Source organism: Ahaetulla prasina, chromosome 1 (genome assembly GCF_028640845.1).
Source record: "Ahaetulla prasina isolate Xishuangbanna chromosome 1, ASM2864084v1, whole genome shotgun sequence".
Lineage (NCBI taxonomy): Eukaryota > Metazoa > Chordata > Lepidosauria > Squamata > Colubridae > Ahaetulla > Ahaetulla prasina.
In genome coordinates, this window is record NC_080539.1 from 148,398,223 (window position 1) to 148,424,598 (window position 26,376).

The 26,376-nt window shown below is 39.0% G+C and overlaps 1 protein-coding gene across 1 annotated transcript in view; it reads left to right on the forward strand.

Annotated features, from left to right (window-relative positions):
• TPO (thyroid peroxidase) overlaps positions 1–25,585 on the forward strand; it is a 52,010-nt gene extending 26,425 nt beyond the window's left edge. Inside the window, 7 exon segments of the mRNA XM_058177757.1 lie at positions 218–730; positions 11,521–11,779; positions 12,937–13,107; positions 16,827–17,064; positions 18,944–19,152; positions 25,370–25,439; positions 25,441–25,585. Coding sequence (XP_058033740.1) covers positions 218–730; positions 11,521–11,779; positions 12,937–13,107; positions 16,827–17,064; positions 18,944–19,152; positions 25,370–25,439; positions 25,441–25,585 — 1,605 coding nt within the window.
• The last annotated feature ends 791 nt before the right edge of the window (positions 25,586–26,376 follow it).

The following is a 26,376-nucleotide window of genomic DNA, read 5'->3' on the forward strand; positions in this document are numbered from 1 at the left end:
AAAAATGGAGATGAATTGTAAAACGAAGTTGCACCAAGGATTATAAATTTGTACTGGCGAAAACCTACTGTAGGAAGGTCTTTCTACTGTAGCAAACACCTTTCCATTAATATGTGTGGTTTTATACCTCCTTTTATTCTAAACTTAATAAATCTGATCCACAATGTGATAAAAATAGGCTACGCTCTTTCATGAAAACAATTCATTCAATTCACAGATCTTCCCCAATGATACATTCTCTGCAAGGATGGATTGCATCCCTTTTTATCGTTCAACGCCGTCATGTATCATTGGTCAACAGGGAGCTTCAGCAAATCTATCGGTGATAAACCCAAGGCAACAGATGAATATAGTTACTTCCTTTCTGGATGCCTCTACTGTTTATGGCAGCACAGCTGCCGCGGAGAACAAGCTGAAGAATCTGACCAGCAAAGAAGGCCTCCTAAGAATTAACCTGCTACATTTTGATAAAGGGCTTGAATATCTTCCTTTTGTTGACCAAGTGCCTTCTCCTTGTGCCCAAGATCCAAGGGAGGACAAAGCAGAAAGGATTGAGTGCTTCATGGCTGGGGATACTAGGTCGAGTGAAGTGCTTTCCTTGGCAGCTCTGCACACTCTCTGGTTGCGAGAGCACAACCGCCTGGCGAAAGCCCTAAAGGAGCTGAACCCTCACTGGACTTCCGAAACGGTCTATCAAGAGACTCGCAAAATAGTTGGTGCCCTACATCAGGTCAGTCTAGGTTGATCGATATCTTCCTTTCAGATCCTAGTTTCTCCTTTCTGCCCATTTCACGGAGAGAAATTGTATGGATTGCCACGGTATTTACTCTGACTTATGACCAATGGGGCCCACTAATTTATGTTTTTTAAGCGAGACAGTGTTTAAGTGAATTTTGCCCCATTTTGCAATCTTCCTTGCCACAGTTGTTAAGTGAATCACTGCAGATAGGTTAGCGTCACGGTTGTATTGACTTTGCTTGTCAGACGGTCGAAGAAGCTGATCACATGACCTTGGGACACCGCAACCGTCATAAATATGAACCAGTTGCCTAGCATCTGGATTTTGATCAGGTAATCATAGGGATGCTGCAATGGTTGTAAGTGTGAAAAAGGGTCATAAGTCACTTTCTTCAGTGCCGTCGTACCTTTGAATGGTCACTAAATGAACTGTTGTAAGTTGAGGACTACCTGTCCAGTATAACAGCCAGAGTGGCAAAAAGTAATCATGGAATCCTTCAATTCCAAGATGTATTTTTCCTGCGTTACATTTTTTTTTATGTACGCGCCCATCGCCACAAGCAAAGCTGCACTGTGCTTCAGTCACTTGTATTCAAGATCAAACTTTTGAAAAAGTAGAATTAGAATTATTTAGACATAAAGTTGCATTCAGCCTTGATGTGAAGTAAGTTGCCATTGAACTCAGTGGATTTATTTGTTGCTCAAAGTGCTTTATTATCATATATTTTTGATGGTCATGTGCTTTTATCTGTTGTATCTGAAATATTGTTTTCTCCCTTAGAGTCAACAGCACTTAACAGCTGTCTCAGCAATAAGCTATGCTTGCTTTAACTCATTCTGTGTACAGTAGCTGGATACTGAAGGGAAGGCTTGTGTTCTCTCTTGCCTCTCTAAACCAAGGTCATCTTTGTTTGAATTCCATTATATCAAGCTGGTTTTACCATTCCCCAAGGATATCAGAAGGAATCATGTGTGTTTCCCCAATCATTCCCCATGTGATCACTGTGGATTTCAATAGTCATTCAGATTTCCCAAGTGAAACTGGATTCTCTGCTAAGTCTGGGCAAAATTTGATTATTTTCCTTTCTCCTTCCTTCCATCCATTAACTGCCGAACAGGTGCTTAATCTCCTTATGTGACTCTTTGCTGATTAGTTCTTAATTATCAATTCTAGCCTTTCCGAACATTTTTTGTCCTTTTGTTCTTCATTCCTTCTCTGATTTCAGAGAAAATAATAAAACTTTAGAAGTCCTTCAGGACTTTTCAAGAATTTAAGATAATTCCATAATTTGGGCTCTGGGTTTTTCCTTCCTTGATTCCTTAGCTTCTTAAGAAGAACTGCGCATTCTTGCTAAATGGATACTTGGGAGATTCCTCAGGTTTTTTTTTACACATGCTATTGGATCGGCTGTGAAGTATATAAAAATAAAGGTAAAGGTTTCCCCTTTCCAGTTGAGTCCGATTCTAGGGGGCTATGTTCATTTCTGTCTCTGCCTGGATTTCCAAAGAAGCTTCTGTGGTCATATGAGAGACTATAGGCTGAAGCACACAGCACAGTCTTACCTTCTCACCAAAGTGGTACCTATTTATCTACTTGCATTTGCATGCTTTTGAACTGCTACATGGGCAAGAGCTGGGACAAGTAATGGGAGCTCAATCTGTTACGTCGTGTTCAGGTCTTGAACCCAAACTGTCAGCTTTCCAGCTGACAAGCTCAGTGTCTTTGACCACTAAGCCACCGTGCTCCCTTATGAAATATGTAGTTCATCAGAAATCACCTTTCGTCCTCCCCATTCCTCATATATGAGTTGAGAAAGGAATGCTTAGTCTTGAATATGCCCCGAACATTCTCTAGCACCATTTTTCTACAACTTGGTACAGCTAACCAAACATATTTTTCAGCATTGGTTGCTTTGGGGGCACATTTTCCAGAAAAAGTTAGCTTCGCCTTTTATCTGTTGACTTGATCCTTTCTTTCGAAAGAAGTCAGTAATCCTGTTATCCCCACCGCAGAGCAAGTAGCTTCAAGCTTTTACAATGAAAGCCTATATTGATTTCATCAGAGTAGTTGATCTGAGAATTCTTCTCCATCTTCTTTTATTCATACAGTTTTCTTCTAGGCTTTGGGGGCAGGAGGATAGTGCATAGCAATATGAGTCTTGTGTTGGCCCAAATCCTTATGTCTTTTGAACTTCAAACGGTCACTAAATGAAGTGTTGTAAATTGATGACTAAGTGTACTTGCAAATCCCTTTTCCTGAAGCCACCACCATATTTAATTTAGTCCTTTCACAAAGAGAGCAGAACCATTTGGCCCTGTCAGAGCTGCAGTGATACATTAAAGAATTACTGCTAGATAATTACTGTATAACATAAAGGGCTGTCTCTCCTTTTGCGGTTTGGTGCCAGCTTGAGAAAAAGTTAAACTTCTTAGACTTTGACAGGCTTCTTCCTGTAAAATATTGTTCTGTGCATTTGCTCAAATGGATCCTATTATACCAATTTACTGTCCACAGGAATAGAGGAGAGAACTTCTCGGAAGTAATGGGTTACAAAGGTACCGATTTAATCCACTTGGGATATAAATGCTTTGGCCAGAATCTTAAAGTAACTAAACTGATTCAGCCTGTGGGGAAAACTTTGTCTTCTTCCTTTAATTATCTTCTGTCCTTGTGAGAGCCACGGTGCCTCAGTGGTTAGAATGCAGTATTGCAGGCTAACTCTGCATTCCACTGTCGGGAGTTCAATCCTGACCTGCTCAAGGCTGACTCAGCTTTCCATCCTTCTGAGATTAGTCAAACGAGGACCCAGAATATTGTAAATTCCTTAGAGAGGGTTGTAAAGCACCATAAAGCGGTATATAAGTGCTATTGCTATTGTGAAGTGCCATTGCCATCGGCCTGGCCAACTGAGAGTCACAGAAGTCTGAGTCTTCCTTTTGCCCTGTTTACCAAACTCTTTAAAAATAAAAAGTTCAGAGAACACATTTCTAGCTGGGCCTTGCTCTTGCAACTAATTTTGTGCCCGTAGGTTTTCCTCTCCCCACTCTGCCATCTTTGAATGTGGCTCCCATCTCCACACATTTGCAATCAAGGGCTGTGTTTATCCAGTTCTGAAACAGAACAATTCAATGTGAAACCTCTGCAATCCTGGCATAATTCAACTGGAAGAGGGGGGGGCACCCTAAGAGGCCGCCCCAGAAATTGTGAGCCTCTTACTTGAGTCTAGAAGAAATTAAGCAGGTTTGTCTCAAGACAGAAAATCTATGTATGATTGCTCTTGCTTGAAAAGCTATAAATTAAGTCCATTTTCTTCACCTAACCGGGCTTTAATTTTTCACCTGAAAAGGGTTGGGCGGTAGCGGTGTCTGAATCATTTTGGGAGTCAGAACTTCAGCCAGCAAATAAGCGGTCAAGTTCCAAGGGAGAATTGATTGCTGTTGCAATTGCACAACATGCAGCAATCGCACAAAACACAGTTTCAAGAGAAGTTGTTTCAGTGACAGTCCTTTGACTTTCTGGTCCATAACCATAATAAAGATGTGTGTGTGTGTGTGAAGACCCCTTGAAAGGGTCTTAAATATTCAAGCATCCTTTATTCCCCACCCAGAACTGAAACTGAATCGCTAAGATTTAATGCAAAGTCAATTCCTATGAAGGACCCCCTTCTGCAAGCAGTCACTTGCTTAGCTATTGGGGTTCTCCATCTGTTGCATCCTCAAGTGCTGAAGGGCTTTTGCCTCCAGTTCCATATCAGAATCCCCCATATCAAGTTTAGAAGTGGTACAGCTGGATCTGTAGTAAGGACGGTTGTTTTGTTGGCTTCCGAATGGACAGATTGGCTGCTTCATGTTCTGAAACAAAGGTATGGCCAAGTAGGCCTTGGCATCCATCTCAACAAGACAAAAACTTTGTAGTGGGATAGCAATCCAGAAATAAGCAGGAGAAAGTTTTAGACTCTTCCCAGGTAACCTCTGTGCCCCAGAGTATATTTTATTAATTTTGATTGATATAACCCTATTGGCCTTTATGAGACTCCTGAAAACCTGATTCTTCCTGCAGGAATTGACCCAGATAATATAAGATTTTGGCAAATACCTGAGGTTGTATATTGCTGATAATGCAGGGTCTTTTATTATTATTTTATTGCTATTCTTACGATTTTTTAAAATCCTTGTTAGCTGCCCAGAGTCATTTGGCAAGGGGCAACCATATAAATTGAATGAATACATAAATAACAATCTTGTACTTTCCTGTACAGGAAAAATTTAAATTTTTGCTCTCAGTAACCTCACAGCTAAATTATTGGGATGCATTCTGTGTGAGGCTATTATTGCTCTCGGACTAGAAAATGCAGTCAATACAAAGTGTAGGAACCAGATTGAGTGGCCATTTGTTATACTTGGACAAACAAAGGAAAACTAGCTGTCAGAAGATATGATGAAAAACTCCTTAATTTCACAACATATGAAACTTAACCATAGTTTCAACTGGGAAACTGTGATGATCTAGATTGAGCCAAGTCCAAAAATGCTAGGGAATTCCTAAAAATTCAGGCACCCAGACAAATCAGCCATCAACAGAAACATAGACTTAAACAACATCTACATACCATTCAAAAGAGACAACCAACATCCAAAAAGGAACAAAAAGATCAAAACACCTGCCCATCAGCAATCAGCACCCAGATAAGCAGAAATCAAGAAGTAAACAATCCCCAATCAAGGAACTCCCAAACAAACTAAAAGTAAACAGCCCAACCAAAGAACCTCCAAGACCATCCCCACTAACACTGACAGGGCAAGCCACTTTAGATAAACAGAGAATAAACCCTGTTCCCTACCAGCACTAATGATGTCACCTAGTTTGGATAATGAAACATCTGCAAGATAACAAGATCAGAGAGCATCAAGGACCTTCCACTGTTATACCTGTGTTGAACCAACACTATTGGCTGCTTATGAATACTGAGATCAGGATACCTGACAGCCCAATTATAGACCTGAGCAGTCATTATTAACCTTAATAGAAGGGATTCTGCGGCAGTGCCATAATCAATACGGGTCATCTCATAGTTACTTGTGCCCCTTCTATCTGGAATTCAATTCCCCTTATGGGAAACCAGTTGTTCTGTCTTTAGATGCTTGTTAAACACCTACTTCTTCTTGTAAACCTTCCCTGTGTGAATGTGGCAGAGGAATAGTTTGGTTTTCCTTTTTCTCTTTCCAATCTTTTTAATGAGTTGCTGTATTAAATTTTATTCCCATGCCCCTTTCATTATTTTTACTGTAAACTGCTTAGAAATGAGGCTGCTTGGAAAGCCATATCAACACCCAATCACTCAATTAGTCAGTCAACAAGTCAAAGCAACAAGAAGACCATGGAATGTATTTTTTGTATACCTATTTTTTTCCTAGAAGCCCAAGGTTAAAGTACTACTCATCATCTATTTGAGAATTGCAGATTAATGAGATCAGCCTTTGGCACATTAGAAACAGTTTAGAAAGAATTGTCATTTTCAGGGACACTTACTACATTTATGCCAACATCAACTTGATAACACAAATCATAATCCATAACTGAAGGATGTTATGGGTACTTAACTAGCAACTAGCAGCTTCTAGAGTTGAACATATCAACTACGAATGTGAAGCTTTCTTATTGAGCCCCTACAACTATATTCCCAAGGAGCTGCTGATTCAGTTCTACAGAGGAATTATTGAGTCTGTCATTTGCACCTCTATAACTGTCTGGTTCGGTTCTGCAACCCAACAAGAAAGACACAGACTTCAGAGGATAATTAGAGCTGCAGAAAAAATAATTGCTACCAACCTGCCTTCCATTGAGGACCTGTATACTGCATGAATCAAGAAGACGGCCGTGAAAATATTTGCAGATCCCTCGCATCCTGGATATAAACTGTTTCAACTCCTACCCTCAAAACGACGCTATAGAGCACTGCACACCAGAACAACTAGACAAAAGAACAGTTTTTTCCTGAAGGCCATCACTCTGCTAAACAAATAATTTCATCAACACTGTCAGACTATTTACTGAATCTGCACTACTATTAATCGTCTCATAGTTCCCATCACCAATCTCTTTCCACTTATGACTCTATGACTATAACTTGTTGCTGGCAATCCTTATGATTTATATTGATATATTGACCATCAATTGTGTTGTAAATGTTGTACCTTGATGAACATATCTTGTCTTTTATGTACACTGAGAGCATATGCACCAAGACAAATTCCTTGTGTGTCCAATTACACTTGGCCAATAAAATTCTATTCTATTCTATTCTATTCTATTCTATTCTATTCTATTCTATTCTATTCTATTCTAATCTATGTGGGGGAAAGTAACTGAAAGGATAACATCTTAATAGCGCAAACAGAGTAGCTGAGAAATAAGTACTAACTTCTTTTTAATCCTAATACAAAATATTTATACAAATTACAAGACCAGATTTAGCTGCTTTGCAGAGTAAGGAATTCCCTCCCCCCACCCCTGCTTAGAAAATATCGTGAACACTTCATTATAAAAAAGTAATGAATTCATAGATAACGTCACTGGGGAAATTAAAGTAGAAAGACAGTATGAATGCAGGTCTCTCAAGGTCACGTCTTTCCATCTTGTTGAAATGACATTGTACTAGGAGAATCTAAAGTTAAGAAGCAGAGGGGGGAAAGTATATCATGCAATTTAAGGTTATTTCTGAAGTCACCCCTATTCTTGTTATTATTGTTTACTCAAGGCATACATATGCTGGCTGATTCTCAGTGCTTCGGTAGCAGATTCTGGAAGATTTAGTGCAGGTAATCCTCACTTACAATAGGGACTGGCAACTCTTACTAATCAGAGCAGTCATCTCTTAATTGTGCCATCACATGACCATGACTTGTGACTTCCTGCTGGCTTCTCCATTCACTTTGCTTGTCACAACTCAGTTGTGAAGGTTGCAAATGGTGCTCATGTGACAATGAGACGCTGCAATCATTGTAAAGGTGTGCTGGTTGCAAAGTGCCCGAATTGCAATTACATTACAGGAAGATGCTACAATGCCTGTAGTTTCAAGAACAAGCCTTAAGTCTTGAATTTCAGCATCATCATAACTTCAAGGAAGAGGAGGAGGAGGAGGAGGAAGGGAAGGAGGGGAGGGGAAGGGAGGGGAAGAGATAGCAATGACATAACTACACTTGGAAGAAATGGAGGAGGCAGATTTTATCAAACTAAGAGGAAAAGGTAGGGTAAGAAAGATATTCAATGGCAGGGAACCGTGAAAAGGCAGTAAGAACACAATACATTCACAATTTCATTTATTGGGGGTTTTTCTCTCTCTTCTGTATACTGTTTCTATTTACTAACTGATTAACACCAAAGTGAGCATATGAAACAACTAAAGAGCCCAAGAGTTGCTCTCCTATCTGTTTGGGATAGAAAATTGTCCTAGCCACTCTGGATAGATTTGCTGTGACAGTTGATTTAAAGGTGGATTTCCTTACTTGAAGAAGGCCATAGTTGCTGGGGACTGGGGTACCCTGGCTGAGGACCAATGAAGAAGCTACTCTTTCTGTCCAAAAGTATGACAGAAAAGATTGGACCTCTAATTGAGGAAACTTTCACCACGTAGCCATTCAAGCTGATAAGGGAGCCCAGCAGCAGCCAAGAGCTTCAGGTAAAGGTCTCAATTGACTTTTGGCAAGTATGTTGCTTTTACTTGGTCTAGAAGGGATAAGACTGATAAGCCTGAGGCAGAAGAAGATCTTATACTTGTTCCTGGTTGTGATGGATGGTCTAGACCAGGGGTCCCAGAACTCTGGGAGTTGAAGTTCACAAGTCTTAAAGTTGCCAAGGTTGGAGACCTTTAGCCGTAACAACCATGTGGCTTAGTGAAGGGCCAAATGCATGTTTAAATTGACATTTTATGAGCCAATTTATGTGTAAAAATTTAAAAATAAAAAAACCCCTGCCAGCATTTTTGCTCCAGAGTTAATACCCGGTAGAATTTTGTGGAAGATAGTATCTAGGCATTTGCTGGAACATTATACTGATCCTGCCATTTTGGAATTTAGTAATTTCTGCAAGATGCTCAAATGCTCATTTTTTGTTTTACCCCATTCCATTGGGAAAGCGGTCTGCTAAAGATCTAATCTCGGCTCCACTGTTTCTCATTTAATTCATATAACGAAAAAGGCAAAAGAATCTTCCATTTGCTCTTCTCCAAATATGTTTTAATTGCCCAAGGCATTTGCAATGGCAGTCACACTGAAACGGATGTTCATCTCTTGCTGCAGTCCTTCCATTTCTTCGGCCTTTTTGCCTTTCCCTTCAGAGGGCTCCACTCAATTTAGGTCACTCTTATATTGCAAAGCTAAAGGCTTTTATTTATTTATTCTTCCCTGAATAAGACTGGGTGTCTCCGAAGTACAATACGAACCATTCCTTGCCAGAAAGGCTGGCTGAATGAAGTCTATCAGCTGTTATTTTTCTTTTGCAGGAATGTAAGGCAGAGTTGAGCTCAGTTTGAACAGTCTGGCCCAGATGGGATTTTTGAAAACATCCTGATTTAAAGAGATACCCACATAACGCTTATGGGCCTGTTTGCTGAAAGACTTGCTATTCCAATGCTGGAAGATCTTATAGAGACATTATAGCAATAACGTCTTAGAATTAATAGTACTTAGATTTATATACCACGTCATAGAGCTTTACAGCCCTCGCTGAGCTGTTTACAAATGTGTGACGATAGGAGCCACATTCAAAGATGGCAGAGCGGAGAGAGGAAGCCCTAAAGGCACAGAACTAGCTGCAGGAGCAAGCCCCAGCTAGAAATATATTCTCTGAACTTTTTATTTTTAAAGAGCTTAGTAAATAGGGCAAAAGGAAGCCTCAGACCTCTGTGACTCTCAGATGGCCTGGCCAATGGCAATGGCACTTCACAATAGCAATAGCAATAGCACTTAGATTTATATACCGCTTCATAGTACTTTACAGAGTCCGCCTATGGCCCCCAACAATCTGGGTCCTCATTTTACTGACCTCAGAAGGATGGGAAGCTGAGTCATCTTTGAGCTGGTGAGAATTGAACTATCGGCAGTCAGCAAAAATAGCCTGCTGTATTCTGATCACTGCACCACTGGGATCATTTTCTAAATACAATACACTCTCTTTTTCAGAAGTGTAACCTGCCATGAGATGCTTTGAAGGATTATTTTAAGTATATCCAGAAATACATAAGGATGTATTAGCTCAGTAACTTGAGATTCCCCAAATATTTTACACAGCAGCCACTCCAAATCCTTTTCATCATGGACACTGATCAGGGATTGCAACAGTTGGTTGGTCCAATAATTAGCTGTCTGTGTTTGACAAAGAAAACCACCGGAGTTTTCCTGACAAGTTATTAAATCCTTGTTACTCCAGATTGCACAGGTTAATCAGAAATGTTAGTTGTTGTTGCTGGGCCTTTCAAAGATGAGATCTTCTAAGTCAGACTTGGAAGTAGGATTTTTTTTTTCTGCCTTCTGTGGTTGATCCTATCAACTGTAGTGATCTGTTTGTGAGTTTGCGCAGGACAATGAGAAGAGAGGAGAAATATATAAAGGTAGCAATAATATAATTTTTTTAAAAAGGTGGCTCTTCCAGCAGGGTAATTTGGCCTCTGCTGAGCCAGCATTATATACTGTTGCAACAAGATTGATTTCTTAATCTCTCCTGCATCAGTAGAACAGGTATGGGCAGAAGATAGATTACAGAGTTTCTAATTCAGAATTAGCACCTTGCTAAGGCTGCTGAAATGAAAAACCCTTCAATTAATCAGCAATGGACTTAGATCTTGGTTCCAGGACTACGAAACGCCTTCCTAAATTGAGTGTTTAGTGGGACATGATTGGTTTAGCATTTAGAGCACATGATGGCTTTGTCGTTCAGGAGCATTTCTTTGATTGATGCCTTCTAAGGATTAAGAAAAGACACAAGTAGCCGATCTGAGAAGTTTGCCCACTCCCGGGCCAGAATTCTCATAGGCTGGTGCAACAGAAACATCCATCCTGATTGTAAAACCAGGTGCGGTCGTGTGATGATCCGCATAATGACTGGAATGACTTACAATTGCAATTGGAGGTTCTGTTATGGTTGTGAGTTGAAGACTGCATGCAAGGTTTTCTTGACAGCATAGGGAAAAACTTTCATAGATCGATCAATCAATCATATCTTTATTGCCATGATAGGCCATCATATACTTGCATAGAGAATGTGTTTGATTGGTCTCAATAGCTGAGCCAAAATGATGTCTATTCACATTACTAGCACATACAATGAAAATGTCAGGTGAGGAGCTGGTCTGCCACCTATATGCATCAAAAAACCTATTGCATTATAAAATCATTTGCTTAAAAATTTCTATAACTGAATATGAGGCTTTAGAGGACTATGAATTTTCTGTAGATAATTGTAAATGGCCTTACCAGATGGATTTTGTGAGCATGTTATCTCAAAATCTGCCCATAATTTCATTCAGGAAAGAAGCCTTTCATCAAAAACCAAGTGAGTGGCCATAAACCTGAAAGCAAGTTGCTCAAAGCCAGAGTTTCCAATGGAATTCAAGGCTGCCTTGCTTGCAGTGAAGGCATCTCTACCACCTGATATTGTCCAAGGGGTCACTTCCTTTGGGAATGTCGGGAGTTTGATAAAAGCAGCCCAACGTTTCTTGATAATAGTTTGTCCTTCCTAAAGCACTATCGGAGTTTTCTTATTTTCCTTCTCATTTATTCCTTCAGATTATTACCATCAGGGATTACATTCCCAAAATCATTGGTCCGGATGCTTTCGAACAATACGTTGGTCCTTATCAAGGCTATGATCCTACAATCAATCCAACAGTAACCAATGTATTTTCGACCGCAGCCTTTCGCTTTGCTCACGCTGCAATTCATCCACTGGTGAAGAGGCTCAATGCGCAGTATAAAGAAGACCCAACGCTTCCTAATCTTTACTTGCATGAGGTTTTTTTCACTCCCTGGAGACTCATTAAAGAAGGTACTTCATGTAATGCAGTTACATCCACTAAGATCGCTACAATATTCTTCCTAATTGAATTTTCTCTCAAAGAAAAGGTTTTGTTTTCATTCCAACATTGTTCTGATTGCTGAATCATTAGCTGACACATTTTGGTTTTCTGCTTCTAGCTGGTGGAATTAATTACATACACTTTTCATTTATTTTGGCTTACTGAATAAATTTGGCTTGTCAAATGGGTTACAATCCAGGGTGGAATAAGGATATGTGTACACACTGCAAGGTGTATATGAAATACAATCAAAGCTCATACTTTCTGAATTATTTCAATAATTTTTCATTTGTTCGATAGGTCTAGACTAATTTTTTACAGTGTGATGTTTTAAACAGGGTACCAATAATACCTAAACCTCCAATTTACATTGCAGGGCTAGGAAACAAAAAATCCTCCAGATGTTGCTGGATGTCTTCCAGCAAACCCAACCGGTAATGGTGAAGGTTTTGTGGGTAGTAGCTCAGGGACATCAGAAAGCCTTTACTACTGATATCTTGTTTCCGAAGAGGTAGATATAATGTGATCAATAAAGAAGAATATTTGTAGCTCAGACTTGAAATGAAGGGTCCTTGATGCCTTCTGAGCTTGCTTGTTTTCTTGCAGATGTTTCATTACTCAATCTAGGTAACTAGGGAGCACTGATGATGCTATGTAGTAATGAAAGAACAGAGAGCACCAAGAACCCTTTGTATAGGGTGGTATAAGACTGTGGGATAGGTGCCTCCACCATCCTTTGCTTCCTTATATAGTAACTTCTTAGCTTAATGGAATTTAACTTAGCAGACTTTGAATGCAAGGGACAAAGTCTATCCATATACTACACACTTCTGTGCAGGCATAAATTCCCATTTGCCATTTTACGCATTCCTTTGGATGTAGTGAACTTTCGGTCTTAATACGTAGCCTTTTTCCCCTTAGCCTGTTAAATCAAGAGCTAGGCATACAATTTCTAAAGAAAAGATTATGCATGAATGGATATAACTGACCTAATGATATTATAGAAAAAGTTGTAATGACAGGTAAGTCATTTTTCTTGGATAGTTGATGAAATCTTATGTGTAAGCGCTCATCCCAACTAATTTAGCTTCTTACAAATGCTACTTGTTTTTGTGATTTTGTGGAGGTGGTTTGGATCCCTTGCTAAGAGGAACACTAACAACTGCAGCAAAACTTCAGGTCCAGGACCAACTGCTGAATGAAGAATTAACGAAGAAGCTCTTTGTATTGTCTAACAACGCTTCCTTGGATTTATCATCCCTTGATTTACAACGGGGACGTGATCATGGGCTCCCAGGTATATTGGGTTTTTTTTGGTTTTTTTAAAAAAATGTTCTATGTCAACATTAGAATGAAACACGATGTATGTTTCCTCTGTAATTTGAATATCGGTTACGATTATTCAGAGCTATTCTTTTCCTGAGGGGGTTGGCAAAATGAGTTTCATGCAATGCTGGCATTCTTTATCGCAGAAGTGGTCACACTTTGGGATGGATCAAGTAGATGATGCCACAACGCATGCTACCAACAGCCAGTGATAGCAGAGAAATAGTGTCCAAAAGTACAAGAAATGACAATTTTTCTGCCTCTGTTTGTGAGGAACAGCCTTCTTTGATTAAGAAGATAATCAAAGGACATAATGGGGAAGATTTAACATTTGTTTTCCAGCCACCTTCCCTGCAAGTTGATTCAGAGATTCTTCTGCAAAGAAGTAATAAGATTATTGTTCTTACCTGCGGCAGTTACACCAGAATGAAAATCAAAATAGAGCTGAAAGAGACTTTGGAGGTCTTCTAGACCAACCCCCCCTCCCCTCCGCTCAAGCAGGAGACCCCAGGGGTGAAATGTTCCCGGTTCAGACCGGATCACCTGATCTGGTAGTGATGGTGGCAGGTGGTTCGGAGAACTGGTAGCAAAAATCCCTGCCCCCCACCCCCATGCCCAGCTGAGCCGCACAATCATCAGAGGTTTTTGGTTTTTTTTTACTTTTAAAAGCATTTTTTCTTTGGCCAAGAAAATGCCTTTAAAAGAAAAAAAATCCTCTGATGATCAGGCTGCGATCACCAGAGGAGCCTTTTAAAAGCATTTTTTCTACAACCACTTCGGCCAAAGAGGTTGTAGAAAAAATGCTTTTAAAAATAAAAAAAAGTTGCCCACTCCCACCCAGTCACATTACCCCACCACCACCAAGCCACGCCCACAGAAATGTAACAAATTTTACATGTCAGCATTGGGAGACCTTATACCATTACAGACAAGTGACTGTCCAGTCTCTTCTTAAAAACATCCAGTGATGGACCACTCACGATTTCTGAAGGCAAGCTGTTCCACTGGTTAATTGCCCTCACTGGTAGGATGTTTAATTTCAATTCCAGATGGCTTCTCTCCTTGATTAGTTTCCATCCATTGTTTCTAACATTATGGTGTATATTATGTACATTGAAGGAATAACCAAGGTTTACTAGAGTAGATATCAAGGCATGATTTTTATTCATTCCTATTACAGGTAGTCCTCGACTTACATCAGTTCATTTAGTGACCATTCAAAGTTACAACGGAACTGAAAAAAGTGACTCATGACCATTTTTCATAGTTACAACCTTTGCAGCATCCTCATGATCACATGGTCAAAATTCAGATGCTTGGCAATTGGTTCATACTTATGATCGGGTTTCTAATTTATCAACTAGAATAGAATAGAATAGAATAGAATAGAATAGAATAGAATAGAATAGAATAGAATAGAATAGAATAGAATAGAATAGAATTCTTGTGATTGGACACACAAGGAATTTGTCTTGGTGCATATGCTCTCAGTGTACATAAAAGAAAAGATACATTCATCAAGAATTCTAAGGTACAACACTTAATGATAGTCATAGGGTACAAATAAGCAATCAGGAAACAATCAATATCAATATAAATCATAAGGATACAAGCAACAAAGTTACAGTCATACGATCATAAGTGGAAGGAGATGGGTGATGGGAACGATGAGAAGATTAATAGCAGTGCAGATTTAGTAAATAGTTTGACAGTGTTGAGGAAACTATGGCAGGAAAGGTCATAAAATTGGGCAAAACTCACTTAACAAATGTCTCACTTAACAACAGAAATTTTGGGCTCAATTGCAGTTGTAAGTCAAGGACTACCTATATTTACTTTCCAAATTCAATTCCAAAAAAAACCCATTAAGGTATGCGAGTATACTACGTGACTGTAACTCTTTAAATCTTAGCTGGTGGATGCAGAGAGTAACTGTGTGAACACATGAAAAGTGTGGCTACTTTAAAGAGCTGCAAACAAGTACTACTCTTCCTCCCCTGCACATTCTATTTTTTTTAATTAAATGTTTTTATTGAATATTTTTCTTGGTTTTGCATCAGTTTCAACTTTGCAACAGAAAAATACTGGTTGCATCAGCAAGTTTTACTATTATACCTCCTAATTGCAACCATTTAGGTCTGGTCTGGTTCATACAATATCATGTTTATATCTACTGTTTCCATATTTCTAACATAAATCTCTAGAGAATCCCTGCACATTCTAATGCACTTTTTCCAAACTATGTCCTAAAATCTATACAGGCCTAATCTGCTTTCGGTAGAGTTCTTGCTTTCATACAGTATTCATTTTCCTACTTAACTGAAACTTTTATTATCAGATGAAACATTCCATTCATGGTTTCAGAGCTCTAGTTTTTCAGTCCGTTACCATCAATTTCCAATCCTCTTTCCAATGTTTTGTATAATTCACCTCAATACAAGTTCCTCTGTTTTAATTAATAGAATATAGCTACTGTAATACTCTGGTCCCGGAAGATTAGCTGTTAATAGTGAGCCTGACATCTTTGAGCCTCTTACTCCTGAAAAGCCCTAAATCAAATTAGTGATTGGTTTGGCATTATGATAAGCAGGACCAAGCTGTACTGGGACTTATTAACAAATCCAGTTAGAGTTTTGCACCACAGCCGTCAGTATTTCCACAAGCGTATTTTGCAGAAAAAATGCATCTATATACAATGCTGATGAATCAGAGAGTCTGAAGGTTGTATTGGTGCAATGTAAGATGAAGGCTACGCAAAATATTTACTGTCCCACAGCTTCATTTGCATAGGGTTGCAGATTTGAATTGGCAAGGCCTATTGTATCTCAAATCCCCTCTCAAAGCTTTTTTCTCTGATTCTTGGGCTAGTTTCAATCAAAACTAGCTCAATACTTGGCCCTAAAATTACACTGGATAGATGGGCTACATAGCCAATGTAATTTTTTGAGCAAGCCGATGGGATTCCAATTTGACAAATACATTCTTTGTGCCAAGACAAAGCAATGACTTTTTCTAGTATTTTTTTAAATACTAGAAAAAGTCCACTTGCTCTAAGCTCAGTTTACACCTGGATTGGGAGCCATGAGGATATATCAGGGCTAAGACGCTGAGCTTGTTGATCGAAAGGACGGCAGTTCAGCGATTCAAATCCCTAGTAATGGGGTGAGCTCCCGTTACTTGTCCCAGCTTCTGCCAACCTAGCAGTTTGAAAGCATATAAAAAATGCAAGTAGGAAAATAGGGACCACCTTTGGTGGGAAGGTAACAGCGTTCCGTGCGCCATTGGTGTTGAGTCATGCCGGCCACATGACCACGGAGACGTCTTCAGACAGCGCTGGCTCTTCAGCTTTGAAACAGAGATGAGCACCGCCCCCTAGAGTTGGAAACGACTAACACATATGTGCAAGGGGAACCTTTACCTTTAGGCTTGACAGGAAAATTGAAAAAAATCCCAAAAGACAGTACTGCCACATCACTTGCCGACCATTGCCACGAAAACTGTACGGTTGTATCCATAGAGTCTGAAGGATTCTCACGCTACAAAAAGCTTTTGATACAAAAATTATTATTTCATGGAGGCAAAGGTTCAGGTTTTTTAGAACTGATGCACTGCCAACAAAGTAAGGGTTACTTTTGTATATCTAAACAAGAGAAATATGTTTGAATCTTATTGTGTATGCAATATCTGTAGGTTACAATGACTGGCGAGAATTCTGTGACTTGCCAAGACTAAGGACAGAACAGGAGCTGATGACAGCAATAGAGAATAAAACCGTTGTCCAAAGAATTATGGAACTTTACAGAAGCCCCAACAATATTGACGTCTGGCTAGGAGGAATAGTAGAAAATATTCATCCTGATGCCAGAACGGGTCCCTTGTTTGCATGTGTCATTGGAAAGCAAATGAAAGCATTGAGAGATGGTGATAGGTAAGTTTACTGTACCTGCATTATTAGATGAGCCATTTAGATATCTGGACTCAATAGGTTTGGTGTTCTTCAGCACAGTGAAGTCCTTCCTTCCTTCCTTCCTTCCTTCCTTCCTTCCTTCCTTCCTTCCTTCCTTCCTTCCTTCCTTCCTTCCTTCCTTCCACATTACTACATTAACATAATAACAGAGTTGGAAGGGACCTTGGAGGGCTTCTAGTCCAACCCCCTGCCCAGGCAGGAAACTCTACACCATTTCAGACAAATGGCTATCCAACATTTTCTTTAAAATTTCCAGTGTTGGAGCATTCATAATTTCTGCAGGCAAGTTGTTCCACTTATTGATTGTTCTAATTGTCAGGAAATTTCTCCTTAGTTCTAAGTTTCTTCTTTCCTTGATTAGTTTCCACCCATTGCTTCTTGTTCTACCCTCAGGTGCTTTGGAGAATAGTTTGACTCCCTCTTCTTTGTGGCAGCCCCTGAGATATTAGAACACTGCTATCATGTCTCCCCTAGTCCTTCTTTTTATTAAACTAGACATACCCAGTTCCTGCAACCGTTCTTCATATGTTTTAGCCTCCAGTCCCCTAATCATCTTTGTTGCTCTTCTCTGCACTCTTTCTAGAGTCTCAACATCTTTTTTACATTGTGGCGACCAAAACTGAATGCAATATTCCAAGTGTGGCCTTACCAAGGCATTATAAAGTGGTATTAACACTTCACGTGATCTTGATTCTACCCCTCTGTTTATGTAGCCCAGAACAGTGTTGGCTTTTTTGGCAGCTGCTGCACACTGCTGGCTCATATCTAAATGGTTGTCCACTAGGACTCCAAGATCCTCTCGCAGTTACTGCTATTGAGTAATTACCGCATTACTATCATCATTACCGCATTACTATTACCGCATTCCTATCAAGATTACCGCTTACTATCATTATTACTATCACCATCACCACCATGAATTATGTTAGCGGATGGAAGTTACAGCTTCTGCCAAGGAGGAATAATAAACCCTCCGTGACTTAAGGAATTAGACTGAGGATACCCAACAGAACTCAAGGACTCAATACCCCATTACATAGCTAACATCCTCTGCAATATAGCACCAGTGATCTCTTTGCAGATGCTCAGATATCAGTGCAAAGATCGCTGGGTTAGAAGTAAGCAAGCCCACATTCAAGACCTGAGTGCTGCTGTGTGATGGGGTGAGTTCCCGTCATTTGCTCCAGCTCCTTGGCAGGGACATGATAGAAGCTTCCATGGGCATCCCCTGGTGGTGGTGATGTCACTAGCTAATCTTTTCAACCCAGAAGTGCCTTAAACAATACCCCTGACATGAACAAGTGCAAAGATCTACAGTGAATAAGCCTGTCCAGAAACAGGTATACTGTACCTGTAATGTTGTCCATGTGAACCAGGAGCCTGTTTTACTAGGGTTAGTAAAACTTGCTTGATAGAAGCCAAACTGGATACAATTATAGTATAAACATCTTCTCGGTCTTCATGCTGAAAGCACATCATTTGCAGTAGAAAAATATCATTGGAGCAGTATTGACAAACACTCACGTGCTCAGTGCTCTGTGTCTTTAGTGCCTGAACAAAGGTACATTTCCCCCACATGGTGAAGTAGAATTGCATTCAGTATTCTTATTACTACACCGTTAAATCCGTAATATTACTTTTATTCCATATCCTTCCATGCAACGTATAATCCTTAGCCATTCATGAGATTCTATTTTGTAATACTCTACTCTCTACACAAATTTTAATCCATTTCTAGCCATGTCCGAATACATATTTCAATATCAGCAAATTTAGTTCTATGAAATTGGGATATACACTGATAGATTGTAACTGTAACTGGGATCTTCTTCCTGTGCAGATTTTGGTGGGAGAACATCAATATTTTTACTGATGCTCAAAGGCAGGAGCTTGGAAAATATTCTTTATCCAGACTTATTTGTGATAACACAGGCTTGACAGAAGCACCCCCTGATCCTTTTCTACTTGGAAAATTTCCTAAAGATTTTGTGTCATGTGAAAATCTACCTAGCATTGATTTAGGACCTTGGCGTGAAGTCCTTTGACCAGGTAACTTGAAAACTAATAATAGATTCATCTGCAAATGTTTATTGATAAATAAATTCTATTTCATTTCTGGAGCACAATCCCAGGTAAATAAACGTAGGATTGCTGCCTTAATATCTCCCCCTTAGTTAGGGATATTTGCAAACAAAAAATATACTGAATGTTTTGAAGGATGGAAGCAATGTGCTTTAATTTGTTCTAAGTAGATCTTTTTGCATTGCATGAAAGGATTATGGAAGTATGCAAGAAATATTGCTCAAAATAGTATCAATAGCTGTGGTGCTATTAATCAAAGGGCCATGTACACACGCTGACACTGTGGATTCCCTACAAATGCTATTGGCTCAGAATTAACCTTTTGTGAAGCTTTCCTTATTAAGAATCTAAATTACACCTAGCAAATTGAATTTACTTTCACGTATAGGCATGGGAGAAGATTAGATTAAAACCAAGAACTGCCTTTTAATTATGTTGCTGAATCTCTAAAAAGCTTGCCAATGCAGCATTTATATACCTGCCAATTTAAAGAAATCAGGGGCAATACAATGGAATCAGAGTCAGTTAATCCAATGAGTGAATATATTGGCAAGGAGAACATACTGTAAGTATATTCAAGCAGACAACCAGCTACAGGAGCTGTGGTGGCACAGTGGTTAGAATGCAGTATTGCAGGCTACTTCTTCTGACTGCAGGCTGCCTGCAATTTGGCAGTTCAGATCTTACAAGTTCAAGGTTGACTCAATCTTCCATCCATCCGCGGTGGGAAAAATGAGGACTCAGATTATTGGAGGCAATATGCTGACTCCATAAACCACTTAGAGAGCCTGTAAAGCACTGTGAAATGGTATATAAGTCTAAGTGCTATTGCTACTGGAACATCCTCAGGATCAGTGGTGGGTTGCCCAGGTTCGGACTGGTTCGTAAGAACCGGTAGTAAAATTGGTGGGAGGCTCCACCCACCGACCTGGACGTCATCAGAAGCACGCAAGTAAACAAAGCGAAGACGTGCGCATGGTCCTGTTGCAAACCGTTAGTAAAGGTAAGAAGAACCTACCCCTGCTCAGCACCTGTTAAATGTACATGATTTTAATGCAACAGAAACAAAGGCTACTGGATCTGAAGTTCAGTACTCTGGACAGTTGGTAAATGGCAGTAGACAGTACTCCATATATGACAATCCTCCAGAAGGCATTATTCCAGTTGCAACACAGCCTGGATAGAATATAATGATATGGCTTCCTAAATAAGTCAGAGTTGGTTTTATAAGTCACAGTAGGTCATAACTGGTTTAATTATGGCTTGTATAAGAAATCAGAATTGGATTCACACAAGTTAAACCATAACCATGGTTTACAAAGCAGAGTAGCAGAGTTCTCACTTCTTTTAAATGAAACGAACTTTGTATGACTTGGACCAACATGTTAACCAAAGTAATCTCTGTGAGAGACATACTCTGACACGATGGACATACCTTTAGAGTTCAAGGTGAATAAAAAGTAGGTTTCTTAATATTTTTTTTTTATAAAAAAGTTTTATTTTTACAATCTTATCAAATAATTCATCCAATGTACAGTTATATACAATTAGTCGGGCCTGCCCAGTCACCACCCCCCTTTTTAACCTTCTTCCCTCTTCTACCTTCTTTTACTTTCCAAACCTTCCTCTCCTTCTCTTATCTACCTCCTCTCCTCCCTCCACCCTACACTCTTCTCCCTCTTCTACCCCTCTTCCTTCCTCTTCTCCTCTTCCTACCTCCTACTCTCTTTTTCCCTCCCCACCGTTCTAAAATGGCAACTGGTCAGACCCGACCCTACATTAATTATATTTATACATCTTCAATAATCCCTGTACATTAACCATCACTCCATCACTAACCTCAACCCCCAATTCCTTCCCTTTACCCCCACCCCACCCCGACTTCCCAGAACAAAATGCAGGGTATCAAAACTAACAATCATAATCTAAAATAATTCCTAAATTATAATCTCTAGTCTCTCCACGCTTATTCACACTCTCAATTCCCCTCTCCTTCAAAAATATATCTAATACAAATTATTTCCTAAATTTACTCATATGCTATTTGATATTTTTTTATCTGATACTTATTTTGAATATAATCAATCCACATTTTCCATTCTAAAATATATTTTTCTTGTGTCTTAATATTATCAACAGATATAAATTTCCTTATCTGGAGGTTGTAAGTTCTTTTATGGAAAAAAATATGATTCCTTATGGCCTTGCTCAGGAAAAAGACCTTATCCAATCTCTGGGATAAGCTACAAAGCAGCAACTAGCTTATAAGGATATAGCTAGAAGATAATATATTTGTATGCTTTTTTTCCTTGTAAAAATATGGGCAAATTTAAATGACAATGGTGAGCACCAAGTTTAGACATTACATGGTTAGAATAACAACTAAAAAGAATGCTTTCTTTAGAACAGCTTTAGAAGTTGTCTGCATAAAAGACATCCATAAAGTAAAATCATGTATCATGCGAGCACTGAATGAGGCAATTAAGAAAAACTGTATTTCAACAGTTTAAGAAAATACAAATGGTAGAAAAACACATATTTTATTTATTTATTTATTTGTCACAACATCATACAAAAAGATTATATACTATATACACATATAAACATATATAGGAAGAAGAAAAGAAAAACAATAGGACAGGAACGGTAGGCACGTTTGTGCGCTTATGCACGCCCCTTATGGTCCTCTTAGGAATGGGGTGAGGTCAATAGTAGAAAGTTTTTGGTTAAAGCTTTTAGGATTATGGGAAGAGACCACAGAGTCAGGTAAAGTATTCCAAGCACTGATGATTCTGTTGCAGAAGTCATATTTTCTGCAATCTAGATTAAAGCGGTTTACATTAAGTTTAAATCTATTGGTTGCCCTTGTATTATTGCAATTAAAGCTGAAGTAGTCTTTGACAGGAAGGACATTACAATAGATGATTCTGTGAGTTAAACTTAGGTCTTGTCGAAGGCGACGGAGTTCCAAGTTTTCTAAGCCTAGGATTTCAAGTCTGGTGGGATAAGGTATTTTGTTGTTTTCAGAGGAATAGAGAACTCTTCTTGTAAAATATTTCTGGACACGTTCAATTGTATTGATGTCAGAGATGTGGTGAGGGTTCCAAACAGGTGAGCTGTATTCTAGAATTGGTCTAGCAAATGTTTTATATGCTCTGGTTAGTAGTGTGGTGTTTTTGGAAAAGAAGCTACGCAAAATTTGGTTTACAACTCTTAGAGCTTTTTTTGCTATGTAGTTGCAGTGGGCTTTGGCACTTAGATCATTTGACATGAAAACTCCAAGGTCTTTTGCAAAAGAAATGCCCAAAGTTATGGTGAAGAGTATTTTGGGGTATGTGTAACAAGTGTACTAACCCTGGAAAAGTGCTGTCTATCTTTTTAAAAAATTATCATGATAGAAGATTCATTGAGAGATAAAATCAGATGTAATATTTTATTAGGCAGTGGCTAAATAACAAAGGAATTACTAGCTGTTGGTCAGTTTGACATCCTGGTAAATTGATTAAGGATAAAGAACTAAAGATACACAATAGCAATAGCACTTGGACTTAAATATTGCTTCATAGTGCTTCACAGCACTCTCTGAACGGTTTACAAACATCAGCAGTTGCTTTCAAACAACAGCGATTTACTATTTATTTATTTATTTTGTCACACAGTATATATAAGCATAAGTATGAAATAATTGTACAATATATAAACATATATATGAGTATAAGTATGTAATGACTATATTAATTGGATATAACAAAAGGAAACAATAGGACAGGAACGGTAGGCATATTTGTGCTCTTATGCATGCCCCTTACAGACCTCTTAGGAATGGGGTGAGGTCAATGGTAGATAGTTTTTGGTTGAAGCTTTGGGGATTTTGGGAAGAGACCACAGAGTCAGGTAGTGTATTTCAAGCATTAACAACTTACAAGTAATTGTTTTCTCTTTGCTGACAACGTCAAACTATTTAACACCACCAACAATACAGCTGTCCTCCAAAAAGACCTTGACTTTTTATCTGAATGGTCAAAAACTTGGCAACTCCAAATCTCAACCACCAAATGCTCAGTCTTACATATTGGAAAAAAGAACCTAAACACTAAGTACAAGCTTGACGGACATTACCTTATTGACAACCCCCACCCTGTTAAAGATCTTGGAGTTTTCATATCAAATGATCTAAGTGCCAAAGCCCACTTTAACTACATAGCAAAAAAGGCCTTAAAAGTTGTAAACCTAATCTTGCGCAGCTTCTTCTCCAAAAACACTATACTACTACCCAGAGCATATAAAACATTTGCTAGACCTATTCTTGAATACAGCTCGACTGTTTGGAACCCATACCACATTTCTGACATCAATACAATTGAACGTAACAATCTGGGTCCTCATTTTACCGACCTAAGAAGGATGGAAGGCTGAGTCAACCTTGAGCCAGTCAGGATCGAATTCCAAACTGTGGGCAGTTTGCTTACAATTGTTGTGCCTCGCCCGCCCCCCTCTCCGCAGCAGGGCCCCTCTCATCTCCTGTTATCTCAGCCAGAGACTGATAGTGCAGGCGAACGGCCTGGCATGCCTCCAGCCCCCAGTCCTGGCACCATGCCCGGACAGACGGAGCAAGACGAATGGCCTGGCATGCCTCCAGCCCCCAGTCCTGGCACCATGCCCGGATAGACAGAGCAAATAAACCCTTCCCCCACAGCATGTGAACATGAGGAGCATGAAGCCAGTCACGAGCTGGAATTGCCGGCAGCTGGAGGATGGACGGATCCACGCTTCCGGAGAATGGAGAGGCGACATCAGCAAAAGGAAGGGAGGGGCAGGCCTGGATAAGTGCTGAGTCATGGAGCCACACCCCATGGCCTATATAAAGGATCTGCTTTCTGGCATTCTTTGAGTCAGGCAAAGTCTAATTTGGATTGCTGAAGTCACATCTTGGACTCCTGCCTGCCCTGAGAACTCTGACAGAACTTTGGCAAAGCTGCAGAGGCTTTGTGGCCACGCTTGATACAGACTTCCCCGACCCGGCCGTCAGAGGAGGAGTGGGACACGACAACAATACTGCATTCTTAACCACTGTGTCACCAATTAATACCTTAGTTGTGGCTAAATAAAATAGTAAAAAAAAATATGCAAATTGTCAGGTTCTCCAGAATTCTCTTTGATGTAGGATGTTACCAAAAGTGGTGAAAAGGTTAAGAGGAAAGCATGAAAGTCAAGAAATCAAATTTGATGTTCCAGCCTTCAAAGTTGACATTAGGTCAAGACTGCTAGATTGAATGTATTAAATCGTGATTACATGTTAGTGGTGTCAACTTACATTTGCCATTAGAAACAGAAAAACATTTCTTCCCCAGCTTTGAAAACACCAAGGCTACTATAGTAATCCACAACAGAGTGTATGTATATATATTCTGCCCTTTAGGACTTGAGTTTTGCTGTCACTAGCAAGTATATAAGGAACAGAGTTTGTGATGCAGGCTTTATTCCTTTCCACCACAAAGTTGCTTATGATTCGTGGAATCACAGTTGCCTGAATAAACAATACAAAATATGTATTAATTGTTCCTTCAACAGCCGAATAAGCTGATTAATAGGCACCCTTGAAAATTATTACATCAAGGCAAAAGAAAAAAAATAAAGATGTTATAAGGCTGTTCCTAAATTTGTTACTTGCAGTAATTATGGTGTATTTAATTTTTCTCATTTGTTGCATAATTTCATATATTATTTTTTTTTACATTTATATCCCACCCTTCTCCGAAGACTCAGGGCGGCTTACATTGTGTAAGGCAAGAGTCTCATTCTATTTGTATATTTATATACAAAGTCAACTTATTGCCCCCCCAACAATCTGGGTCCTCATAATGTTATCAGTGCAATAAAATCTGTATAAGTTTTATAAAATATAAAGGTATGAATTTGGAAAAAAATGTATTTGTATGTAACTGCATGCACTGTTATACTGGGCTTCACAACTGACTACAGTATGAGTTTAATGCCCCTTAAAGTCTGTAAGAATAATAATTTAGTAGAATGGAGAAAATGGCTTTCTCCATATATATTTATGTATATTAAATAATAACTTTAATATATTTCAGTATATTAAAGCCATCACCATCCACAAAGTTGATCCATGGACATTAATGTGCCTGGTTTTTCACTTCATGTTCTGTTTTTTACTTTTAAGAGTTGCAACCTGGTTCTCCAGTCAAAGAGGAACATGAGGACTTCATCCATTGCTTAGAAGCTGGAAAATCTTCAGTGCCACTAAAGATATAAGCTACTTGGATAAAAGCAATTATCCTGCACAAAAGGAAAATAGAATTCAGAACTGCCAATCTGCCAAGATGCTTCTCTTTTTTTAAACCTGACATTTTCATCCCAATTAAATATTTCAACATAGTCCCACTACATGTCATTCCTTTTGTTTTTATTTACATATTTTTATTTCAAAAAATATATGAACAAAAGCAAAACATAAGAACATATGTAGAGGAAAGTTAAGGAAAAGATACAAAAAAGTGTGAGACAAATATAAACATGGATCAAAGGGTGCAATAAGATTCATATGAAGCCTTCATGCGGTTCGAAAGCATATAATTTAGTTTAAGAAATATTTGGTAAATTTAATTATAAGTAGTCCTTGACTCACTACCACAATGGAGTCCAAAATTTCTGTTGCTAAGTGATACTAAGTGAGACAGTTATTAAGGGAGTCTTGCCTCCTTTTACAACCTCTCATGCCACCGTTGTTAAGTGAATCAGTGCAGTTGTTAAGATAATAACATGATAGTTAAGTGAATCTGACACAATTATAATCTTTCTCTCTCACATAACCTGACTTCTTCCATTAAAATCAAAAATAACATCCTTCATTCAAAAGCAATCCGAAATTTCTTAATCTGATATCTATTTTGAATATAATCAATCCAGTTCTTCCATTCATTTAAATATTTTTCTTGAGTACTGTCTTTCAAGAAGGCTGAGATTTTAGCCATCTCAGCCAAATTGGAAACTTTCAATATCCATTCTTCTATTGTGGGTAATTCTTTTTTCTTCCAATATTGTCCAATCAACAGTCTTGCTGCTGTTATTAAGTTCAAAATCAACTTAGTCTCAATCACTGTACAGTCCGTTGTTATTCCCAAAAGGAAAAATTGCGGTAGGAACTTTATCTTCTTCTTCAGAACATTC